This window comes from Cryptotermes secundus, unplaced genomic scaffold (assembly GCF_002891405.2).
Source record: "Cryptotermes secundus unplaced genomic scaffold, Csec_1.0 scaffold31, whole genome shotgun sequence".
Classification (NCBI taxonomy): domain Eukaryota; kingdom Metazoa; phylum Arthropoda; class Insecta; order Blattodea; family Kalotermitidae; genus Cryptotermes; species Cryptotermes secundus.
In genome coordinates, this window is record NW_019743147.1 from 1850271 (window position 1) to 1874607 (window position 24337).

The following is a 24337-nucleotide window of genomic DNA, read 5'->3' on the forward strand; positions in this document are numbered from 1 at the left end:
AATTTACCTAATCCTTTCCAGCCGCACTATGGCACTGGGGTCGACTCAGTCTCTAGCAGAAATGAATACCAGGAATATTCCTGGGGTGTAAAGGGCGGCCGGCGCGTAAGGCTGACAACCTTACCGCCATCTGTGAGCCGATTGTCTAGAGAAAACGTGGGAGCCTCAACATCTCACAACCCTATGGGCCTCCACGGCCTGTTAAAGGGATAGCTTCACTTTACTTACTTTTTACTAAAGGCCGCGCCATAGCTCAAGCGGTTAGTCGCTGGCTTCCCATCGCGGCGGCCCGGGTTCAAACCCGGGTTTCTTCAAGTGGGATTTGTGGTGGACAAAGTGGCGCTGGAGTAGGTTTTCTCCGAGTACATCGGTTTCCCCTGCCAATCTTCATTCGACCAAATTCTCCATCATCATAATCAACCGGGGTAGGCTACAATAGGTCAATCAGTGGCCGCCGTGTCGAGTGGACCCAGTTGGACTCCACCATTACTAAGCGATTTTTTTTTTTTACTTTTTACTAACAAACTAGCTAACTAAATGGAGATGAGTCATTCTCGAGAAGCTGCCAGTCGCTCAGCCATTCAAAAATGTTCCAACATTCTATGGAATCCGAAAATTCATTGCCACGTTCACAAAAGCCCTCCATTGTTCCCTATCCTGAGGTAGAAGAATGCAGTTCATATCAACCCATCCTGTCTTTCTGAGATCCCTCTTAATATTATCCTCTCACCTCCGTCTAATAAACTTCCCCACACTCACAAATAAAAGTGATCATGACATAAATTAATGCGGATACGAGAAGCTGTTAGCGACGTCCGTAAAGCTAACTTTTTACTGAAGTATACGTTTCTTTGTTATCAACACAACGCAACGGAATACATCAATTCAAAGCACACAAAAGTTCATTGTTGAATAAACCTTTCAGTTGGAATAGCGTCCGTAAATAATCTAAGAATCAGTCAGTCATCACACAGGTCTTTAGTGTGGTCCATACTACAATGGATTTCACCTAGAGGCAGGAAATAGGGTTTCTTTCATAAAGCAATTCGTGTAAGACGGCAAGAAGCATTTCAATACAAAGGCTTCACTTTGTTGGAGAATTCTAGAAACACTCGAGAATGTCTCTATTGAGTTCAGGACTCTTCGTGATGACGTGTAACATTGCGATTGGTCACAATGAACACTGTTTGTTGTTACACTCCGACACATTGAAATGTCTTATTGCCTTTTTAACAGGAATACCTGACAATACCTTGTAACCATGGCAACCTGCCTGCAACTTCGACATCCGACACGCTCCTCGTTAGGGAATAAGCAGCCATTCAAAATTGTGTATCATTTGATATATCGCCCTCTCGTAAAGCAATCTTGTGTTTGTACACTACGATACCAAGGTATATAAGGAGATGGAGGTAGGGCTCCACGCATTCTAGACCTCGGCGTTAGATGGGATTGATCTGCTGCCATGATTCGACCATGTAACAGGCTATTGAAACCTATAGGATTGTGAGACGTCGAGTTCCACACATTTTCTAGAACAATGACTCACAGATGACGGTGAGGTTGTCAGTATTACGCACCGGACAACCTTTACCCGTAGGAAGATTCCTGGTACTCATTTCTATTAGAGGCTGAGTCGACCCCAGGGCCATAGTGCGGCTGGAAGGGTTAAGTCTTAGTGAGAAAGTAACTACTGGTCGTGACCTGCTTTGAGATACTCGTAGTGAAAAGGTAAAGCTGTCCCTGTAACAAGCCATGGAGGTCCGTAGGTTTGTGAGACTCGGGTTTCTCACATTTTCTAGACAATCGGCTCACAGATGGCTGTGAAGTTGTCAGCCTTACGCGCCGGCCGCCCGTTGCCCCCAGGAAGATTTCTGGAACTCACTTCTGTTAGAGGCTGAGTCAACTTCAGGGTCACATTGTGGCTTCGTTACTCCTCAAGAAATGTCTTGCTTTGGCGTCAGAGCAGGTTTGGAAATGGTAGCAAGGAACTGCATCTAGTTGTTTAGACCGAACCATGGTCCTGTAGAATGCAGACACGTTGCTGACCGGCAGTGGGATGCCGAAATAGACTCTGCATGAAGGAGACCTGCGCCTTGGTTCAAGTTTACTGTGAAGCACAGACGGAGTGGGCTGGGTCTGAACGCAGATACCTTCTGTATGAAATCGGACTCTGCCTGCCGGAACTGAGGCACAGCAAGATAAGAATAACTAACCTCATGGAGCTGAGCCCTTCTTGAGAAGCTGCCAGTTGTGCAGCTGCTCCAGAACTTCCAAACGTTTTCTGGAACCCGAAGGTTCATTACAATGTTCGCAAGGACCTTCCACACAGGTCCATACCACCCCATCCTGTCTCTCTAAGATCCATTTCAATATTATTGTGGCGTGGACAGCCGTTGCTATGCAATAGACGAACAAAAAAACGGTGTTATGCAACCAGTTTCTACGCAACGAATCTGCAAACACGTTCCCGCGGCAACGAATACGCACACAACAGTATATATACTGTTGGAATAGGTCCATGCCAAGGAGTTATCTTGAAGACAACTGGGGCGAACAAGTTCTGTACTGGAATCTTGGAGGGGACCTGAGCGCAGGAGGATGAAGGATCTCCACTGTTAGAAGCCGTTGCTAGGGAACGGCTGTTGACATTGCAGGCAACTTAGCGTGTAGTGATTTGTAAATTGTGGAGAATAGCGGTGGCCCTGTATTTACTTGTGGTTCTGAGTGGTGTGTACGAATGCTCAGTGAATCCAATATCCAATCAGAATCCCACGTATTGTCACACACACATAAATCGTGATATTATCCACCCACGCACTTCTTGTCCTTCCTAGTGGTCTCTTTCTTTCTGGTTTTCCCACCAATATCTTATATGCATTCCTCTTTTTCCCATTCGTGCTACATGCCCTGCCCATGTGTTGAATTTGTCATTCTCGTATTTATACTTGGCGAAGAGTATAAGTTATGAAGCTCCTCCTTATGCAGTTGTATAACGATAATATAATACTAATAATATCAAGTAGCTCTCTACTAGCGGAACCCGAAGGTACAGTACCGCTTGCACCAAAGATCGCCATTAGACACGAACCTGAGCCAGTTCCATCCACCTCCCATCCTCATAACCTGTTTCCCTAAGATCCATCTTAATGTTATACTTTTCTCTGTTTCAGAGTGTCCGCGTTACGCCCCAGTGTAGCCTGGTTCGTGAAGCTCACGTTTCCTCTTCCTCAAGGTACATGTCGAGTAATATAATAACCATAATTATTATTTTTATATTGCTAGTGGGTGGGACTAAGTCCCTTGTACTGCGGCCACTTCTGGCCTATTGTACCAGCCCCAGATGATAGGTGAGGGTGATTATGGAGAAATTGGTAGAATGAAGATTGGCAGGGGAAACCGAAGTACTCGGAGAAAACCTGCCCCAGCTCCACTTTGTCCACCACAAACCACTTAACCAGACCCGAGATCGAACCCGGGCCGCTGCAGTGGGAAGCCAGCGACTAACCGCTTGAGCTATGGAGAGTCTCCAGGAGCAGTCCTATATGGGACGACTTGGGAATCGAACTTAGGTATACTTGTTTGAAACTGCATTGCACTGTAGGAGCACCTGCAAACGTTTGACTTCATAAAAACATGACACATATCCTTCTCGAGTAAATTTTTGTCCTCATGGGTCCACTCTTGGTGCAGTCCACTTGGAACGTCGGCCACTGTTTGACCTGTTGTACCAACCCCAGATGATAGATGTGTATGGAGCATTTGGTTGAATGAGAATTGGCAGGGGAAACCGAAGTACTCGGAGAAAATCTGCCACACTGCCAAATCCCATATGATCTGACCCGAGCTCGAACACGGGCCTCAGTAGTGGGAAACCGGCAACTAACCGCCTGAGCTAAGCGGCCTCCGTAGTCTAGAGGTAACGTTCCCACTTCATGACTCGTAGTACGCGGGTTCAAATACCCGGCGGAGGTCGTCGAATTTTTAAGGGCGGAAAAATTCAGGGAACAAGTCCTCCGGGAGGGACTTTAAGCCGTGGGTCCCGTGTCGTAGCTTTACGGCACGTAAAAGAACCTCATACCTCCAAAGGAGGTCACTGAGCCAAAATTGCGGACGTTTCCCGCCCAACAACAGTCAGTAATACCTCCGGTAGATGGGGGGGGGGAAGCATTATAGATACTTCTCAGCCAGTAGAACCGGTCTCGCTGGCTGGGCGGGACTGATGGTAAGCACCAATACCGGTAGGATATAGAGACTGGTAGAAATCATAGAGGGAAGCACAATGGACCACTACAGGTCTAAGTGCATGGGGAAACCCACCTTCTCTAATAACTAACTAACTAACTAGCTAACCGCCTGAGCTATGGCTCCTACGCTGTTACCGATTCACCGAATGGCCTGCAAAGAGGCTGCATTTTCTTCTGAGGACTCTTGTTAAGGTCATGGACCTTAATTCCGTAAGGGGAAGGTAAGGCTGCTTGAAGTTAAGGAATAGGGGTTTCTCAATAAGCCCCCCCGATGGTGTCTTCACCTCATTGTGCTCCTGAGACCCTAAGAGCTATGTCGGTGGTAGCATAGCTACTGGTAAGGTCACCCATGCCGGATAGATCAAGGGGTAGGAGTCAGAAAAAGAGGGACACCCTGATCCTCCAGGTTGGGGCTTGGGCGTGAGGCTAACAACCTCACACCGTAAAAAACTGAGTTGTTCATAAGCAAGATAATCAGCCTCGGGTGGAGGCAGATTGTTCAGGAGGCCAAGCTCCCCCTGAGCTGTAGCGCCAAGGGGAAGGAAGGAAGGTTTCTAAATAAGGCGTTAGTTACATTAATGGTTGTACAGGAAAAGTGTTCTTAGAACGAGCGTGCGAAATTGAGACGATATCTTCAGTTTGTTCCCCGTTCTTATACGCAAATTCATCGTATCAAAGAAGCATAATAAGTGTCATACACAAGGGAACTGCCGTGTAAATTGCCGAATGCATCTCAGAAAAGTGCCCCCCCCCCACCGCCGCATTATATTGCTAAGAGTTTTCACTTACCAGTTGTGTTTCTGGAATTAAGAGACAAGCAACTGGATGTTGTAGAAAATTATACGAGATTCGTACCTTTGTTCTGTTCGCCAGATAGGTCTATCTTTTTTCCTCGGCACTACAGCCCCAGTGGGCCTAGGCCTACCTCCATGAACTTCTCCGTTCACTTCGGTTTTTCTAGATCTTACACATTCGGTAGGACTCCTTGGGCGGGTGATCAGCTCGTCGCAAGGCCTCTACCTGTACACAAACACAGTAAAACGCACACACACAAACTAAACATCCATGCCCTGAGTGGGATTCGAACCCACGATCCGGTTTCCAAGCGAGCGAAGACAGTACATGCCTTAGACCCCTCGGCTACCGTGACAGGCAGGTCTATCTTTAGTTACAAAATTATGGAGCATGAGATCAGCGGGACGTTTAGGACTAACGGGAGATATAAGAAATGCGTAAAGAATTTTAGCCAAAAAGCAAACAAGAGTGAAGAGACAATTTGGGAAGCCTAGGCGAAGATGGGAGGATAATATTAAAATCCATTTTAAATTAATTCGGTATGAGATGTTGGACTGAACGAAACTGACTCAGAATAGGCTCCAGTGAGTTGCTCATTTGAACACGGTAATGAATCTTAGAATCCATCAAAACGCCGAAATTTCATGACCACAATTGTGAAGGGCTACACCGTGGAGTTACACACGACTGGAAATTGTTTATACTCACTCCAAAGGCATCGTGATCAACATACAGATGCATTATGGGTCTCCCTTTTGTGCGGATCGCGATTTGTGACAACAGGAAGTGGGTGTGACGTCACGATGAGGTAATCTCCGCTTATTACTGAATTGAAAGCTCCATCTTTTGTTACAGTGATAATCCACAGTAAAACTCACAGTACCGTAATGTATTTTGCATGTATCATTCGAAATATAAAGCTAAAGTCCGTGCGCGCCACGCCATGATACGTATAACCTCTGCACTAACTGGAGGTGAGTGGTTAGTGGTGGAGATGCATGGTCCATTTTACGGTAAGATCGCTCCCCGGGGAAAACCCCCCTGTTCCCATTGTACAAGAGACTGAGTGGGCGCAAGAGCTGGTCTGGGCTGTGTAAGGAAAATTATACCCCTGCCGGGAATCGAACCCCAGTTTCCCGATTCGCCCAGTCTGTAGCCTAGCCACTGTTGCGACTTAGTCACCTAGGTAAATCTTTGTGGGAATTACGCTGCATATAGCAACACGCCGAGATGAAAAATGCAGGCAAAATTTTAATAGGAAAAACGGAAGGAAAAGACAACTTGGGGGAATTTGGCGATGTGGTAAACATTGGTCACTTTCAAGTTCTCCAGCGTACGTTTTCTACATTTCGTGTCTTTCTTCGTCCATGCTATGGGCCCCAACCATCTCATCCTCTTCAATTAAAACATGCTAATGGTATTTGACGAAGAGTTCGCATTGTGAATCTTCTCATTACGAAGTTTTATCTTTTATGTACCATACTTCTTTGTTCATTCATTTATATTTGCTCCCTCTGGGGAACTGGGCGTGTGTGAAACTTCAGTTTCTTAATCCAACAGACATTCAGTAGGATCCTTTGGACGGGGATCAGCCCGTCGCAAGGCCGCTACCTACACATAGAACAACACAAACACAGAATAAACGCACAAAGACATCCATGCCTTGAGTGCGTTCCGAAATCACGATACCAGCATTCGAGCGAGCGAAGACGGTTCATGCCTTAGGGCCCCCATACACACACAGTTTGGCCTCCAGTTCGGCCTGCACAGTTGAAGACTGAAAGGCAAAACTGACGTGTGTGGTGCGGCCGGCCGGCCAATCGTTTGGACTGTTGGCCTGTGGGAAACCCGTCAGTCCATCAGTTCTGCCTGCAGGACCGTAGCACGTGACGTGTGAGACTCAACATTATAGGCTGGAAGACCGTGATTGTGGCATGAAGCCTGCCGCTCTATCTGCGCGTGTATGGGGAGGAAAGGGAGGGGGTAAACTGTCACAGTTTTGCCTGTAAGGTCGATCGGAAGGCCAAACTGTGTGTAAGGGGGGCCTTAGACCGCGTGGCCACTGTGGCCACTTCCGCGTGACCTAAGTCCACCTTGTTCTCAAATGATACTGATCAAGTAAATCAGAGGGTGGCAGGAAAGCGGCAAGACCCGTAATGAGATGTTAAGCATGATATACGAGGGCTGAAAATGAAGACATGGGGGCAAAATAAAAATAATGGAGGCCATGGTGTTTTGAGAACCATAGAGTAAGTAAATAAGTAAGTGTAAAAGCATAGTAAAGTTGTTCCTGTGCTTACCTAATTAAGCACTACGCCATGAAGGCTTATGAGGGAGTGGATATATAGATCTACATTTTCATGACCTCGGCACTAGATAAACGTGAGTGATCAGCTTCACGCCGCGGCCGCTTTACCCCTGGGGAAAGAGCCCCCGGTACCCATTGAATAGGAGGTTGGGTGGACCCGGTCTTGACGACATGGAAAAGAGAAAATTTTTATCCTACTGGTACTCGAACTCCGAAACCTCGGTCCAGTTGAACTACTATCAGCGTTTCAAGGATGACTCCGCTATATCGAGCTGGGCGCTGATTACGTTTTCATACGTTGCTTTACAGGGGTAGAGCCCTTATCATTTTCGGCTGTTTTATTCTGAGACTCATGAGACTGGTGGTGGCACTTGGCATTATGGGTGGATGATGAGGTCGCTTGCCCACAGTAGCTAGGCAACTCTCCTGCATGGGGTAAGTCCCTTATAGGGCCGCGCCATAGCTCAAGCGGTTAGTCGCTGGCTTCCCACCGCGGCGGCCCGGGTTGGATCCCGGGTCTGGTCAAGTGGGATTTGTGGTGGACAAAGTGGCGCTGGGGCAGGTTTTCTCCGAGTACTTCGGTTTCCCCTGCCAATCTTCATTCCACCAATTGCTCCACAATCACCCTCACCTATCATCTGGGACTGGTACAATAGGCCAGAAGTGGCCGCAGTACAAGGGACTTAGTCCCATCCCACTAGCAATAAAATAAAGTCCTTACGTGTGTACGTTTCTATGTATGTATGTATGTATGTTTGTTTCTTTGTTTTTTATGCAATTCCACACCGGTACACACATTTAGATCAAATTTGGCGTAATGATAGAGGAGCTCCTACCCAGAAGGAAAGAGTCCACTAGAAAAACCAAGACGTACGTGGGTGGATAATATTAAAATAGATCTTCGAGAGATAGGATGGAATGGTATTGACTGGATCGATCTGGCTCAAGATAGGGACCATTGGAGGGCTCGTGTGAACGCCTTAACGAACCTGCGGTTTCTGTAAAATGCTGGGTAGTTCTTTAGTACCTGCACAATTAGTGGCTTCTCAAGAAGGGCTCAGCTCAATGCAGTTAGTAAATTAGTTAGTTAATAACAGTCCAATATACATCACTCCTGTCTTACACCAAACTCTATTCATAAATTATATTTCGTAGAAACTATTAAAATTAAGGACATTCAAACGCCTGTGAAGGTTGACAGATATAGCTGCAATTTCAAGCGAAAACATACAAGGTCACGTGAAGGTCGCCACGTGTCCTCAAAATGACCGCTGCTTAATTTGTTCTCCACGCCGCAGTAAAATGTGGCGACTAATTAATGTGTCTGCTAGGCCGAGCCAGAGCTCAAGCGGTTAGTCGCTGGCTTCCCACCGCGGCGGCCCGGGTTCGATCCCAGGTCTGGTCAAGTGGGATTTGTGGTGGACAAAGTGGCGCTGGTGCAGGTTTTCTCCGAGTACTTCGGTTTCCCCTGCCAATCTCCATTCCACCAATTGGCTCCACAATCACACTCACCTATCATCTGGGGCTGGTACAGTAGGCCAGAAGTGGCCGCAGTACAAGGGACTTAGTCTGACCCCACTAGCAATAAAGAAATTTGTCTGCTACTACCATGGCGGCGCTGTGTGTTAACAATCGAAACCGTAATATATATAGAGAAATACCCTGAAAGTTTGTTAGGAAGAACAGGATTATGGCGGGAATGTACTAATCTTTGAACGATTGTGCAATAGGTTAAATATATTGTTCTTCGTAATTTTAATTCAGAAACAACACTTTCAACCGTATAATGCCAAGATCGTTTAAATCAACATTAAATTTAAATGCCTAAAGCTTAAACATGTCGATCCTTCAAACGAAACTTCTTCTGTGACCTATTATTAAACCTACTGAAATATTACTAGCATATACAAACAAAACAAACACACTCCGTGGCCTGTAGTCCGCAAGCGAACTATACCGACCGAGCCACCGCCGCTTGTTGAAGTTAGTGCCAACTTTTGGGGATAGAGGGTGTCACGTGATCAGCGCAACGGATCCCCAGGGCCGTTAATCTTGGTTTTCTAGACCGGAGCCGCTAGTTCCTTGAAACAGCTCCTCAATTATGATCACCAGGCTGAGTGAACCCCGTTCCAGACCCACTACTTCTCAGAAAATGTGGTAGCGCCGGGAATCGATCCCGGGATATCTGGGTCTGTAGCCAGGAACTCTGACCATTAGACTACAGCATTTAGTATTTCAAAACAATTATCAATTGGAACTTTAGTTCTCGAAACAGTGGTTATGAAAAGTTATATCTTTTGGGATAGAATGCCGTGTATTCCGGTAGAACTCTACTGACGTTTCGGAGGACCATATCGTCTCTATGTTCAGGGTTGCAGAGCCTCTGCTTTTCTTCATATTGGATTCTTGCTTGGCTTACTCTTCGATCCTGAAGATGGCGGTTGTCATGTTCCTCCAAAACGTCAGTGTCGGCCCTTTTGTTCTCGCGCAAGCGGATGTGTTCAATATGCACATGATTCTCCCGCAGTTTGACCGTCCAATATACTAAGGCTGGGCTGCACATTGTTGTCAACGCGTCCTTCAATGGACCGTGTCGGCCGCGTAATAACTTCAATTCATGCTCGTTGTCAGACACTTGAGCGGTTACAGGAAACCCCCCTCTGGGTCACACTGGTGGGGCACGCACAGTTTTCTTTACTTACGTAGTTTCAATCGATATAACTCGGCCGTTACTTGTGCCAGGATTTTTTTTCCCTCCCAAGAGGAGAAAACCAGAGAATTTGCTTTCAGTTACGTTTAGGCTGTTTAAAAATAATTTTACTAATTGCCCTAATGTATTCATGTTATGATAATATATTTCTTTAACTAATTTTAAAATGGAGGTAAAGGGGAAGCTGCCTGTTTTGCCCCCTCCCCCTGCTGGCGTCCATGCCAATTTCAGGGACTTAACGAACAAAACGTTGTCTCTGGGGAACAAGACTTGCGTGTGTGTGCTCTGTGATGTGGTACACAAAATTGCCAACGGCATTATTTGGGATTTATTAAAGTAAATTCAGAATAGGAATAATGGAAAGTATGAGTGAAGGTCTCCCATATCCAGTTCCAGCAGCTGTTGGTTAATGTGATGCATAGCCAATTCAAATTTATGGTCTTATACAAACAAAAGCCGACCACAGTGGCCGCGCAGTCAAAGGCATGAAATGTCTTTGGCCGCTCGAACCCTGGAATCGTGGGATCGAATCCCGCTCAAGACATGGAGGTTTGCCTACGTTTCTTCTGCGTTTGTGTTGTCCTGTGTAGGTAGCGACCTTGCGACGGGCTGATCCCCCGTCCAAGGAGTCCTACCGGCTGCCTACAATTTTGGAACTGAAGTGAAACGAAGAGTTTCACAGATGTCCTATGCTCCAAGTGGGAGCAACAGGGATGGATACATAGACAGATAGATAGACAGACGGACAGACAGACAGATATAATTATGGATCAGTATGGTTGAAAGTAAGAACTGTCATACAACTTTTGGTGGAACTGTCCCATATCGAATTTTAACAATATATGTGAAACGGTTTATGAGCTACATGGAAAGGTCCATGACCTTGTGAAGAATTAGCCTTTATTGAAGATGAATATGAAATACCGCATTTACGCATGTATAGGCCGCACATTTTTTGCCAAAACTTCAAGAGGAAAACTGGGGTGCGGCTTATATTCGAAATCACACTTCATTTAAAAAAAATTATATTCATAATTAGTAATACAGGATGTTCTACTCCTTAAAATAATATTCCAAGAAAATTATTTTTTCTATACTTCTGTCTGAAAATTGTGCTGCGGCCTATACATGCGTAAATACGGTACTCCACATCCTTTCGTTAAAGTTTTCCATATCGAATTTTAAAAACTGTGTCCAACGGTACAGGCGCAGATACTATGTCATAGACAGACAGACATGACCTCCAGGGCTACATACTGCCGAAGATTGGACTTTTCTCTGTTATGATTCCAATGCAGAGTGCAGGGACAGTCCACTCGGGGCATCGAGTTTTCCTCTTCTCAACAGCGTCCAGAAAGGCTCATGGGGCCTACCCAGCCTCTTATTTAGTGGGCACCATGGGCTGTTCGTCTTGGGGTAAAACGGCCGGAGCATGAAGCTCATCACCTCCATCTAACAGGGATCCCTTGCTGCAGCAACGTGTTTACCGAGCCGTTGCCTAGAAACGGCTCTGGTATATTCTCTTATCTCGCGGTCATTTTATAGTAATGGCTCTACACGCTACAATGTCGATGGGATTCCTTAGCACAGGCCATGGGCTACGTACCCTTGGTATAGCGAGTAGCTACGGACTTAAATGCCAGAGATGTCGGGGCTCGACTCCCGGTAGGGTCAAGAATTTTATCTTCTCCACGTCGTCCAGACTGGCTCTGGGGCCCACACAGCCTCCTATCCAATGGGTTACATTTGGCTCTTTCCCCGGTGGTAAAGCGGCCGGGGTGTGAACCTGACCACTCACCTCGAACTAGTACCGAGGTGTATAAAACTTGGATCTGTACATCCACTCCCACATACGTCTTCGTGGATTAATGCTCAATTAGTGAAGCACAGGGTCAACTCTTTTAACTTTTACATCACAATTATCCAACCTTTAGTGCATAATCCAGGCCACTGTAAATCGTGTCCTTAAGTAACTAGTTTGTTAATCCACCCTGGGCCCGAATATAGGTTTTTCGTTCTTTTCCTTCGTACTTCCATACAATTTCAGAGGTAACTAAAAAATTAGTCCCATTGAGAGTATCACTGTAACATCTGATAACGAGATTGAGACATTTTGTGACGTGTGAAATAGTTTTCAAAGGGAGACGCGAGTCTCTCCATTTGCCAAGAAATTCCCAGTCAACCGTAAGCCACCCTTGTTCAAATTCATCGGTTCGAATGATTATAACATTAAACATGTTCAAACCCCAGATGGAACAAACCAAATTACTGTCACATATTGGGAGGATGGGGCATTGAGGTAGAATTTCGAAATCCCCTCCCATCTTCATTGGACTCCTCTACCATTACAGATTTCCCCCATAATTCAGGACTTTGGGAACTCGAGGAAGCCGGTGTAATGTGGACCAGGATAACACAAACATATGAAATAAAAAGATTCCATAACAGTGTTTCATCATAATTATTATTGATTAGCATATCTGTAACGTAACAGGGTACAAAATATTTGAGGTTATATATTTATCATTTAGTCGTCTCAGGTACGTGTTCATTATCACAGACATCATAATTTAAAGCAAAATTACAATTTTAGAGCAAATAAATGCGAAATAATGTAGTAAGTTACACTGCAAACAACTGTTCTTAAATGAAACGACGTCAATATTAATACAAACTTCAAATTTATTCTTAAAATGAACATTAATAAATTGAGTGTATACTTTGTCAGAACGATCTTTGAAGTTTCGACTTCTTCAAACCGCTAGTTGGAAGGCACTCCATTTGGTTTCTAACGTTTAGTGGAACCAGTATCACTATACCTGCTACCCAACTGAACACTTGTAATTTTTTCCGTCAGGTTGCCTACCCAACGTATGCCGTTCCTTCAAAGATAATTCAAGAAAGGCAGTTTTTGCAAGTAATGCTTATTTTGAATCGACCAATGTAGGTTTTCTTTTGGATTTAGTTGGGGCATGCAATTTTATACGGAATCATACTTAATAAAATTTTAAGGTTCGAAACAATTACCTTTTAAATTACGTAAGAAAACCATTCTTAATTTTATAATTATTATTAACGTAATATCTGCACTAATATGAGTGAATGCCCTACGCAATTAGTGCGGTCCGTTTGATAAATCCCAAGTGGGCGTGTCTCGATTACCTCCGAATGTTTATCGATCACTGACGTGTCTACGTACACTTCACTGCGTATATATATATTTACATTAATAAATATCGGGTAAATGCTGACAGTTCGTGGTTACCACGGCCTCCAGACCGGGGGCAAAGGCGACTTGGTCGTGGGACTCATCATGACATGAGTAGCAGAGGGTGACACTGGTCCCTGGAGGTGTGGCGATGCTGGAGGGGTGTATACATTGTTGTAGCACTTGGAGGTAGCGAGATTGGGTTCCGCGGCCGTTTCCAGGGGGTTGTTCGAGATGTTGTCAATCTTGTGCATACATGACCCCAGGTGTTGCAGCAGTTTGGTTCTTGCCGATGGGTCGATGTTGAGGGGAGAGGTGGCAGCAGCGAGATACTGGACCACTTCTGCTGCGCAGTGGGTGAAACCGGCGCGGAACCTGTCCGCGTAGGCTGCCTCGGGCGTCAAACCAAGGGAATGCTGGCGACGGAGTTTGTGCAGATGACGTACCGTGAGCTCTAGGATGTCGGCCTTCTCTAGTTTGCTGACGTTCTCGCCTTCAGCCTGCAGGGACGTGACAATCAGGTCCTTCAGCTCGTCCAAACACTTGTTTATTCTTGCACGACGTTTACGTTCGAGCATTGGCTTCATGACCTGCGCAGAAGTACGAACAGATTAAGATATCTATACGCTAAGGCTGGAGAAGGATCGTAACTTGTTTCAAGATACATATAATCCCTACATTACCCTAGAAGGACTGACAAACACCACAGAACAATCTAAATTTTGGTACTTGGGTTAATATTAGAACCAGATACCTCTAGAACACAAGTCAGAAACATCGCAACTATGCTACAAATTGGTAAAGACACTTCACTAACAATGCAGACGTAATGCTTTCTGTAATAACTAGGATACTAGGCGTAATGTCTCAAAAAGAGGATGAAAGACTTATGCCAGCTCAGATTTTGCGCTTGAAAATGCGTAAAGCTATAACAGTCCGTAGAGATCCATTGGGTTGTGAGACGTCGAAGCTCCCACACTGTCTGGACAATTAATTCACAGATGGCGGCGAGGTTGTCAGCCTTACGCGCCGGCCGCCCTTTACCCCCATGATTATTCCTGCTACTCATTTCTGTTAGAGGCTGAGTCAACCCCAGGGACATAATGCGGCTGGAGGGTTAAGTCGAAATAAAATTCTATTAACACCGGCAATCGAACACACGACCTTCCAGCTTGTAGCATGATGCCTCAACCAACTACGCTACCTCGTGCTCCTGTGGTGGATGTGATTTAAAAGAAATTAAACGTCGTTAAATATGACCTGTGCTTAATATAGATATCATCCGTGAAATCAAATACCGATTACTAATAAATATATTATAAATAGCAAATTACTGTTGTAATGATAAATTTCACACATTTCAAGAATAACAATGAAATATTCTTCATAGATTGTAAAATAAATACTAATTACATCAAAATATACGAATTATGTAAAATAACTGAAGGAAAATATTTTAAGAAGCCAAATTCTGTATCATAGAAGCAACGATTTGATCTAATAATGTTTCCAACGTTATTTAAAACAGTAAATTTGTCTCCACAATTTCACCAAATTATGACACTAAATTATTATTCTCGTGTTACGCGCAACACAATTAAATCAAATAATTTCCACTATAAGACATTAAACATTGCTTCCTAGACCACGTTAAGTCGGCGAGCATGCCACAAGGATAAGGCGACCGAAATGGGCGTTACCTCAAATAAGCCATAATTAGTGTTATTAAATATGATACACCAGGGGTGAGAAACATACGACCAGTGACAAATTCATTTGGCCAACCCAGTCATCCAGATAAACTTCCGACATATTAACGAGTTCATATCAAAAAAACAAAATACATTTTTTTCCCCACAAGAACGAAAGAACTACACTGCAGGGGATTTTGTCTGAGCAGTAAACATATATTCCACTTGACCTTCTGGCCCACAAAAACACAAATTCCAATCCGGCCTTGAGACTGTAAAGTTTACCCACCCCTGGGTTAGGCGTTTAAAGCAATTTCTAATGGTTTAGCATACGGGGTATGGCACTTTTTATGTATATATTATTAATTAAAGCCACCATACATAAATATGAAAATCCAAACACTGATTACCGTCAATTCTTACCTTTCTGTATTGATATGTTCTTGAAATTGGCTGCTCGTCATACACAGAGGTTGGCAGCATGTAGGCACTCCCGTCTGGTCTCATGATAGCCACAACTTACTGTCAATATCACTACCGCGGAACACTCGCAAGACACTACTTCAGTGGACACAGTTTAGGGCGAGCCCTCGGGTATATGTGTTTATATATAATAGGGGAACGTGAAGGAGGGGATAGACCAGGTGTGTGTACGTAAGGCCCGTGTCAAACCAACTCTCTTCTGCTGCTGCTGCTGCTGCTACAGCCGTCAGAGCCGTGGGAAAGTAACTGGGACCCACGTTCCCACACACAGACAGCCTCTAAGCCACCTGTGCCATTCCCCCCCACAGCACTGCTACTATCAAGCTACTGGAAGCCCACGCTTTTGACGACGTCCTAATTTTCGCGTTTTTAACAAATTCATCTTCTTCTGAATTTTAAATCATGAAAGAACCGGGAAGAATGAAATAACACCTGTACATAAGCGTCTTGTTAAAACTGTGAGGATAACACAACTAATTTTAAATTAAAATGCCGTGTTTGAAATTCACGAATATTTTAACACGTTAAAAAAATGAGTTGAAGGAGCCCTTCCTCAGTCTGTCGAGCCAGAGTCAGTGAGCATATGTGTCGCCTCCAATAGTGAAGGCATTTTGTGGGGGGAGGAATAGCGCACCCTGCCGCAAAAGGGCGGGGAAAGGGGGCCTGTGCAGAACGGCAGAAATAGCTGTATCTGAGGCCCACTCAAAGAACATCGCAACTGGCCGCAAGTCTAAAAATTTAATGGCTTGTCCCAAAGGTGCAGCAGGCTCGGTGCAGTGAGTAGACTGGGGACAGGATGACCGACCAGTCGGAGTTCGATTTCTGGCAGGGCCGACACCCAGCCTCCTACCCAGTGGGTACCGAGAATGTCTTCTACGGCGATGCGGCAGGGAAGTAAAGCTGATCGCTCTTCTCCATATAGAGCGAGGTTAAGAATGCGTGGAGCTATACCACCACGCGTATATCTGCCTTCATGGCATGGTGCGTAATTAAATACAGGGACAATATTTCCTGTTGTCATTTTGTTGGACACCCCTGACATCTGCCCATCTTGACGGGACAGCTAAGGGCTTCGGTGTTGAGGCGTTCTTTGCGTATGTTCTAGCCACTTCACGTCACACTTCTCATTGCTGTTACGCTATGTCCGTCTTTAAATATATCTCTCTGGAGCTCCTCAACCAGTCAAGAAATTCGTAATGCTTTATGGAACCCGAAGGGTCATTACCGCAACTGTCCTTGTCCTGGGCCAGATGACTCCAGTGTACACCCCTCACTCGCTCATGCTATTTAAGATCCATGTCCGTGTCTTCTGAGTGGTCCCTGACTTCTCTCCCAGACAAGCTGCATGCCCTGCCCATCCCATCCTTCTTCAGCTGATAGTCCTGACAATATGTGACTCATTATGCATCCTCCCCCCGCAACCTCCCGTTACTTAATCCTTGCTAGGTCCAAATGTTTTTAGGCAGAGGTTAAAAAAAATGTAAAGCTATCCGTGTAACAGGCCGTGGAGGCCCATAGGGTTGTGAGACGTCGAGGCTCCCACATTTTCTCTAGACAATCGGCTTACAGATGGCGGTAAGGTTGTCAGCCTTACATGCCGGCCGGCCGCCCTTTACCCCCCGGGAAGATTCCTGGTACTAATTTCTGTTAAGAGGCTGAGTATACCCCAGAGCCGTAGTGCGGCTGGAAGGGTTAGGTCACTTAGAAAACCAAGAAGGAGATGGGCGGATAGTATTAAAATGACTGTCAAGGGAGCACGACAGTCCCTACGAGGTCTGATGACGGGTTTTGTAGTTAGGGAACAGAAATTTCTGGTGCGGCTGAATATTGACTAAGGCATACACGGTGAAGACTCTGAAGAGGGGGGGGGGGGGGGGAGAAATGCATACAATGCTGTGGTAATTCATTTTGCATTCAAGTTGTCACTCCCCCCTTCCTCTCTGCATTCATCTTGTAACGTGTTGAGCAGAAGGGGCTGCTGTCCTTTCATATTGCAAAATGGACCGTCTTTTCTTTACTTCTCTACCCCCTCAACCCTTGCAATACCTTAGGGCACTTGTGCTCCACCCTTATACAAACACTGCTGCAGCATCTCGTGTCCCCACCCTACCAAGAAAGGGCTGCATTGACAGAAGCGTGTTTATTGGAAACAGCTCAGAATCAGCAAAGGGCTGATTCTCTACTTATCGCGTAAGAACTATTCGGGGTAGAGAAAAAAGTAAAATTCAAAGCGTCCCATGTTTATAAGAATCACGCCAGAAAGGCATATGAGGAGTGTGGACATTAGACTCCACGCAGTCTGTTGGCTCTTTTGTGTGTGTAACCCTTGTAATGGGGGCACGCGTTAGTGTAGTTGGTTGAGGCACTATGCTTCAAGACGGAAGGTCGCGGTTTCGAATCCCGATGAGGTGGATTTTTTCAGTTTACCTAATTCTTCACTATGGCCCTGGAGACGATTCAGCCTCTAACAGAAATGAGTACCAGGAATCTTCATGGGGGTAAAGGACGGCCGTCTCGTAAAGACGACAACCTCACCGCCATCTCTGAGCCGATTGTCTAGGAAACGCGGGAGTCTCAACATCTCACAACCCTATGGACCTCCATGGCATGTTACAGGGATAGCTTTTGCCCTTATAATGCCAAAATCGATTGCGTCCACAGTGCCTTCTTCTGACCCAATGATTGATTTTCTGTACATTGTCTGTCGTCATAATTTTTATTTGGAAAGACGTTTCGGAGACTGGATTCTGTCCCCGTTTTCAGGAAGGAGCCTGCTTCACTGGACCCAATCCACAGAGCTACTCCATATCTGTTGGCAGCAATAGGGACTAGCTGTATTTATTGGTCGCAACAGAGTAGACCAAAGTCAGAGATAGAGTTCAGTCTTCGAAACGCCGCTTCAGATAAAAATTACGCCGATGAATAGTGCACAGAAGATTTATATAGTTCCTTTAATGTGCCATAGTGGCGAACTTTGGATCTTGCAACGTTCCGAACAGAACTCATAAAGGCTACTTTCGTGTGCATACACTCATATTTTTACGGTTCCAGTAGCCACTATTGTTATTGCTGTCGGGTTCTATTTTATTTCGTCTGAAGTATGTACGTGTATTACTTTCTCATGGTGTAGTTATACCTCCACCCCTCCCCGAAGTCTTAATGACGCGGTGCTTAATTAATTACGCTGAGGGTACGCCATCAGCTATTCATAGACTTCAAGAAAGCCTGTGATTCAATTAGGATGGAAGTATTCTACAGTATTCTAATAGAGTTTGGGATACCCATTAAACTAGTTAGGTTGATTAAAATGTGTTTAAACGAAACGTATAGTAAAGTCCGCGTGGGCAAACATTTGTCTGATAAATTTCCTATCCAGAATGGTCTAAAACTACGAGATGCTTTATCTCCACTTCTTTTCAACTTTGCCTTAGACTATGCAATTAGGAAGGTCCAGGGAAACCAGGTGGGACTGAAACTAAACGGAACACATCAGCTGTTGGTCTATGCCGATGATGTGAATCTACTGGGTGATAATGTAGATACCATAAAGAAAAACACAAAACTTTAATTGACGCAAGTAAGTAGGTTGGTCTAGAAGTAAACACAGAGAAAACTAAGTGTATGTTACTGTCTCGTAACACAAATGCAGGGCAAGATTATGATATAAAGATAGGAAACAGATGTTTTGAAAATGTGGCACAATTCAAACGTATATTTGGGGACAAAGATAACAGATCGAAACCTGATTCAGGAGGAAATTAAGAGGCGATTGAACTCGGGTAATGCTTGCTACCATTCAGTCCAGAACCTTTTGTCTTGTCGTCTGTTGTCCAAGAATATAAAAATTAGAATATACAAAACTATAATTTTGCCTATGGTTCTGTATGGGTTTGAAACTTGGTCTCTGACATTAAGAGAGGAACATAGACTGAGGGTGTTTGAGAACAGGGTATTGAGGAGAATATTTGGACCGAAGAGAGATGAAGTGACAGGAGGTTGGAGAAAACTGCATAATGAGGAGCTTCATAACTTCTACTCTTCTCCAAGTATAATTAGAATCATCAAGTCAAGGAGGATGAGATGGGCAGGGCATGTAGCACGAATGGTGGGGACGAGGAATGCATATAGGATACTGGTGGGAAAGCCAGATGGAAAGAGACCACTGGGATGACCAAGGCGTAGGTGGGTGGACAATATTAAAATGGATCTTAGAGAGATAGGATGGGATGGAATGAATTGGATTGATCTGGCTCAGGATAGGGACCGGTGGAATCCTCTTGTGAACACGGTAATGAACCTTTGGGTTCCATAAAATGCTGGGAAATTCTTGAGTAGCTGCAGAATTGGCGGCTCCTCCAGAAGGGCTCAGCTCCATGAGTAAGTAAGGAAGTAAGTACGTCACTTTTACATTAACTTAGTTTATCAAAAACTTGGGCAAAGACAGATACTTCAGTTAATAATAAATAAACAACCACCTTAATAATATGGTACAATGAACTAATCCCATGAACCTGAAGCTTTCTTGAGATGCCGTCAGTTGCGCAGCTATTTAAGAATTTCTCAACAATTTATGGAAGATGTGCTAAGACGAGGTAGAAGACGTAAGAAGATGCTGGTTGACCTTGGGGACAGAAGAGGATACTGTCATTTGAAGGAGAAAGCTCTAGATCGCATTAAGTGGAGGAATTGTTTTGGAAGGGACTGTGGACCTGTCGTCTTGACAGATTACCGATGATGATGATTATGGAACCAAAAGGTTCATTACTATGTTTACAAGAGCCCTCCACTGGTCCGTACCTTGAGCCAGTAAAATCAAGTCCATAAAACCCCATCCTATATCTCTAAGATCCATTTTAATATTATCCACCCACCTACAGTTTGGTGTTCCTTTCCTCCTGGCTTTCCCACCAATATCCTATAGGCATTCCTCTTCCTCCCATTCGTGCTACATATCCTGCCCATCTTATCCTCCTTGACTTGATCATGCAAATTATACTTGGAGAAGAGTACAAGTTATGAAGCTCCTCATTATGCAGTTTTCTCCAGCCTCCCGTCACTTCATCTCTCTTTGATCCAAATATTCTCTTCAGCACCCTGTTCTCAAACATCCTATGTTCCTCTCTTAATGTCGGAGACCAATTTTTACACCCATACAGAACCGCAGGCAAAATTATAGTTTTGTATATTCTAATTTTTATGTTTTTTAGACAGCAGACGAGAAGACAAAAGGTTCTGGACTGAATGGCAGCAAGCATTACCCGAGTTCCGTGTCCTCTTAATTTCCTCCTGAATAGACACTGCTTTGGGGACGATGAAACTAGAAAAGCGAAGTCGTTTAGATTCGGAATTTTTAAATCTTACCCGTTAATGTTTTGTTACTAAACAAAAGAAAGAAGGAGACTTGCTGAGATGACAAATATGTACCGGGTTTCCAGGACAAAGCTCATCTGTTGCTAGGTGTCAGAAACTGGTCAAACGAGATAAAAATGGTGGAGATCCAGCCTGGGAACCCTTCCGTGTCACTGCTGATGACCCCGGGACAATCCAAACAGCTGTTACAGGTATCGCCTGCAACGTTATGACCTCTGGCCCCTCTGTAGAGTCTGTAAGGTCATTTTATTGAATTGGCCTCCACTGTCCGTGACGCGGACACGCGCTGAGGATGCCATCAAGGTTTCTGTCGAAACTGTGCGCCATCTGTTGTCACCTTGCGGTATACAGAGCGTGGCTAATCTGTATCCTCTTGTCCAGCAACGCAGTCCTGTGGAACCTGATCCCGACATGGCGGTTCTAACCTTCGCACATTACTGCTCTCCATCTTGTACTTCGTAGGACGTGTCCCTCTGGCCTGTTCCCATCTGAACTGGTCTGAAAGTACGTATCTTACAGGGACACGCGGTAGCGTAGTTGGTAGAGGCCATATGCTTCAAGCCGGAAGGTTGCGGGATCCATTCTCGATGAGGTCATTGGGTTTTCCATTTGGCATAATCCTCTCAGCTACACTGTAGCCCTGAGGTCGACTCAGCCTCTAACAGAGATGAGTACCAGGAATTAATTAAATAATTTTCCTGGGGAGTAAAGCGCGGCCGGCGCGTAAGGCTGACAACCTCACCGCCATCTTTGCGCCGATTGTCTAGAAAATGTGGGAGCTTCGACGTCTCACACGGCTTATTAAGGGGATAGCTTTACTTATAGTTATTCTTTTCTGCTAGAGGTCGAGTCGACCCCAGGGCCATTATTATTATTTATTATTATTAGAGGGGGTGGGTTTCCCCATGCACTTAGACCAGTTATTGGTCCATTGTGCGTCCCCCTCTTAATTTCTACTGTCGCCATACACTACCGGTACTGGTGCGTGCTATCAGCCCCGTTCAGCCAACGAGGTCGGTCGTCGGTACCTGATATTTCCCCCATCTACCAGAGGCATTGGAAACTACTTGGGCGGGAAATTGTTGCCTAATTTTGCTCAGAGGTCTCCTAGAGACATGAGGATCTTTTACGTGCCGTAAAGCTACGACACGGGACCCACGGCTTAAAGTCCCTCCCGGAGGACTTGTTCCTTGAATTTTTCCGCCCTTAAAAATTCCACCGGGTTTGAACCCGCGTACCTTGAGTCATGAGGCGGGAACGTTACCCCTAGACTACCGCTGATCCCAGGGCCATAGTGTGGCTGGAAGGATTAGGAAAATTGATAAATCCACTTACCTCATCGCGAATCGAACCCGCGATATTCCGGCTTGTAGCATAATGCCTGAATCGGAAGAAGCCAGAAAACCCAATTCATAAGGCTGAAAAATAAGAAGTTACATGTTAAACAATTGTCTACGGATTGTTGCATTGTCTTTAAGCTGTTCGGCTGCGAACAAATGTCAAGCAAAATGTTGGATCTGAAGCTCCGACAATGTTAATTGTAACAAAACTGTCCTCTGGGATGTAGGTCGGTAGTTCATCGAACATACTACCTCCATCCTCAGGGTCGAAATGTAAGTAAATCTTACCGCTTACTTCTTGCTGCGTGTCTAATTCTTCAACCCTGTAGACGGATTCAATATGTTCCTCCGAAGCGTCAGTGAACTACACAGCGATACAGCCTAAAAGAATGTACCCATCTTGAACGAAATACTTTACGGAGGCCACATATCTGAGCCAAGCAGAGGGGAGACACACAGGCAATTCCCGTAGACATGGGCACACACTGGAAATGCTTCAGAGATTCCCACAGCACTCGAAAACTTGCCCCAGCACTTGACACCACCTCTTCGTCCAGACCTCTCTGTGCGAATTGCAGAAACATAGGCGGTCTCTAGCTCCGTCCTTGTTTGTTCGTCTGTGTTTGGTATGCTGCAGCGACTTCACGAGTTGAACAGACAGGATTCAGTTCTTGACGGATCACGTAATTTTCTGTCCTGCAGTACGTCCGGCAAAAATTCAGGGCCCACCAAGCCCCCGAGTCAGTGGGTATCGGGGTACTTTTCGTGAAGGGTAAAGTTGTCGGAGCGTGAAGACAATCGCTCACTTCTAGTGCTGAGTACGGAGCATTATTTCGGCTCTCCTTTACACGTTCATGACATAGTTATCTGGTACGAGGGCCCTTTGCCTTACACCTCATACTACAAGCCGGAGGGTTGCGGGTTCCATTCCCGATGAGGTCATTGGATTTTTTCAGTTGACAGCGTCCTTCCAGCCGCACTATGGCCATGGGGTCGACTCAGCCGCTAACAGAAATGAGTACCAGGAATTAATTCAATAATTTTCCTGGGGAGTAAACGCGGCCGGCGCGTAAGGCTGACAACCTCACCGCCATTTATGAGCCGATTGCGTAGAAAATGTGGAAGCCTCGACGTCTCACAACCCTGTGGGCCTTCGCGGTCTGTTACAGGGATAGGTTCACCTTTTATAGCATTTGATATGTTCGAAGCTCCGTTTCCGTTTCACGTAGGTTGACAGAGCGGAAGTCTCCAGTCCGTGTTCTTTTCCGAGGGCCGTTTCGTTTCGATTTCTTGCCAAATCTTTCCTCTCTTCTTGAGGTCTTTCAGTAAGCCTGTCTGGCTGAACCTTCATATTCTCTTTTCTTTACATTTTAATTCTGTTTCCCTCTTTGGTATCCTTGTTTTATCCGTTATTCCTGCATGGCCTAACGAAAGTAACCATATCTTTTCTGATTCTGCTAACAAAATTTTAATTTCCACTTCGTCTCTTGATGTTCAGTGCTACAAGTACCGCGTAACACACAACTGTAAACCGTATTCCGTTACACACGTAGACTTACATTAAGATTTTCTTCTCGTTTCGTCTGAATATGCAAACTTCTGAGGATAGAGGGTGTCACGTGATCAGCGCAGCCGTTCCCCACGGCCGTTAATCTCGGTTTTCTAGACCGGAGCTGCTATTCCCTTGAAATAGCTCCTCAATTATCCTGACGAGGCTGAGTGGACCTCGTTCCAGGCCCACTACTTCTCAGAAAATCTGGTAGCGCCGGGAATCGAACCCGGACCTCTGGATCTGTAGGCAAGAACTCTGACCACTAGACCACACTTGGCACTAACTTAGACGACAAACGGCGGTCGCTAGGATGGTATAGTTCGCTTGCAGACTGCAGGCTACGAAGCTTTTTTTTTGTTTGCCTGGTCACCCAGATTCAAGCCAGAGGAATTTCAGGGATCGCTAAAAGGTAAAGATGTCCTTGTGCTTTATTAATTAAGCACTATGTCATGGAGGCGTGTGGGGGAGTGTAGGTATAGTGCCAGCATTCATCACGTCTGCACTAGATGGAAGTAGTCAGCTTTACGCCACGGCCTCTTAACCCTTCTGAAATCGACCCCGGTACCCATTGTATCTGGCGCTGGGTGGGCCCCAGAGCCAGTCAGGACGCTGTGGAGAAGGGAAATCTCTTCG

The 24337-nt window shown here is 45.3% G+C and overlaps 1 protein-coding gene across 1 annotated transcript; it reads right to left on the minus strand.

Moving 5' to 3' along the window:
• Positions 1-12502: 12502 nt before the first annotated feature.
• On the minus strand, positions 12503-15721 carry LOC111873726 (enhancer of split mbeta protein). Its single transcript, XM_023868660.2, has 2 exons — positions 15383-15721; positions 12503-13858 (listed from the first exon to the last, which is right to left on the minus strand). The coding sequence occupies exons 1-2, from the start codon at positions 15464-15466 to the stop codon at positions 13322-13324; spliced, it is 621 nt and encodes a 206-aa protein (XP_023724428.1). The 5' UTR covers positions 15467-15721; the 3' UTR covers positions 12503-13321.
• Positions 15722-24337: the final 8616 nt, after the last annotated feature.

What these genes read in the sequence shown, in the direction of transcription:
- LOC111873726 (XM_023868660.2), bottom strand. Translation starts at nt 15,466, where the DNA reads ATGAGACCAGACGGGAGTGCCTACATGCTGCCAACCTCTGTGTATGAC. An exon ending in GAACATATCAATACAGAAAG is followed by an intron (nt 13,859 to 15,382) that starts GTAAGAATTGAC and finishes ACTTCTGCGCAG; the next exon opens with GTCATGAAGCCAATGCTCGA.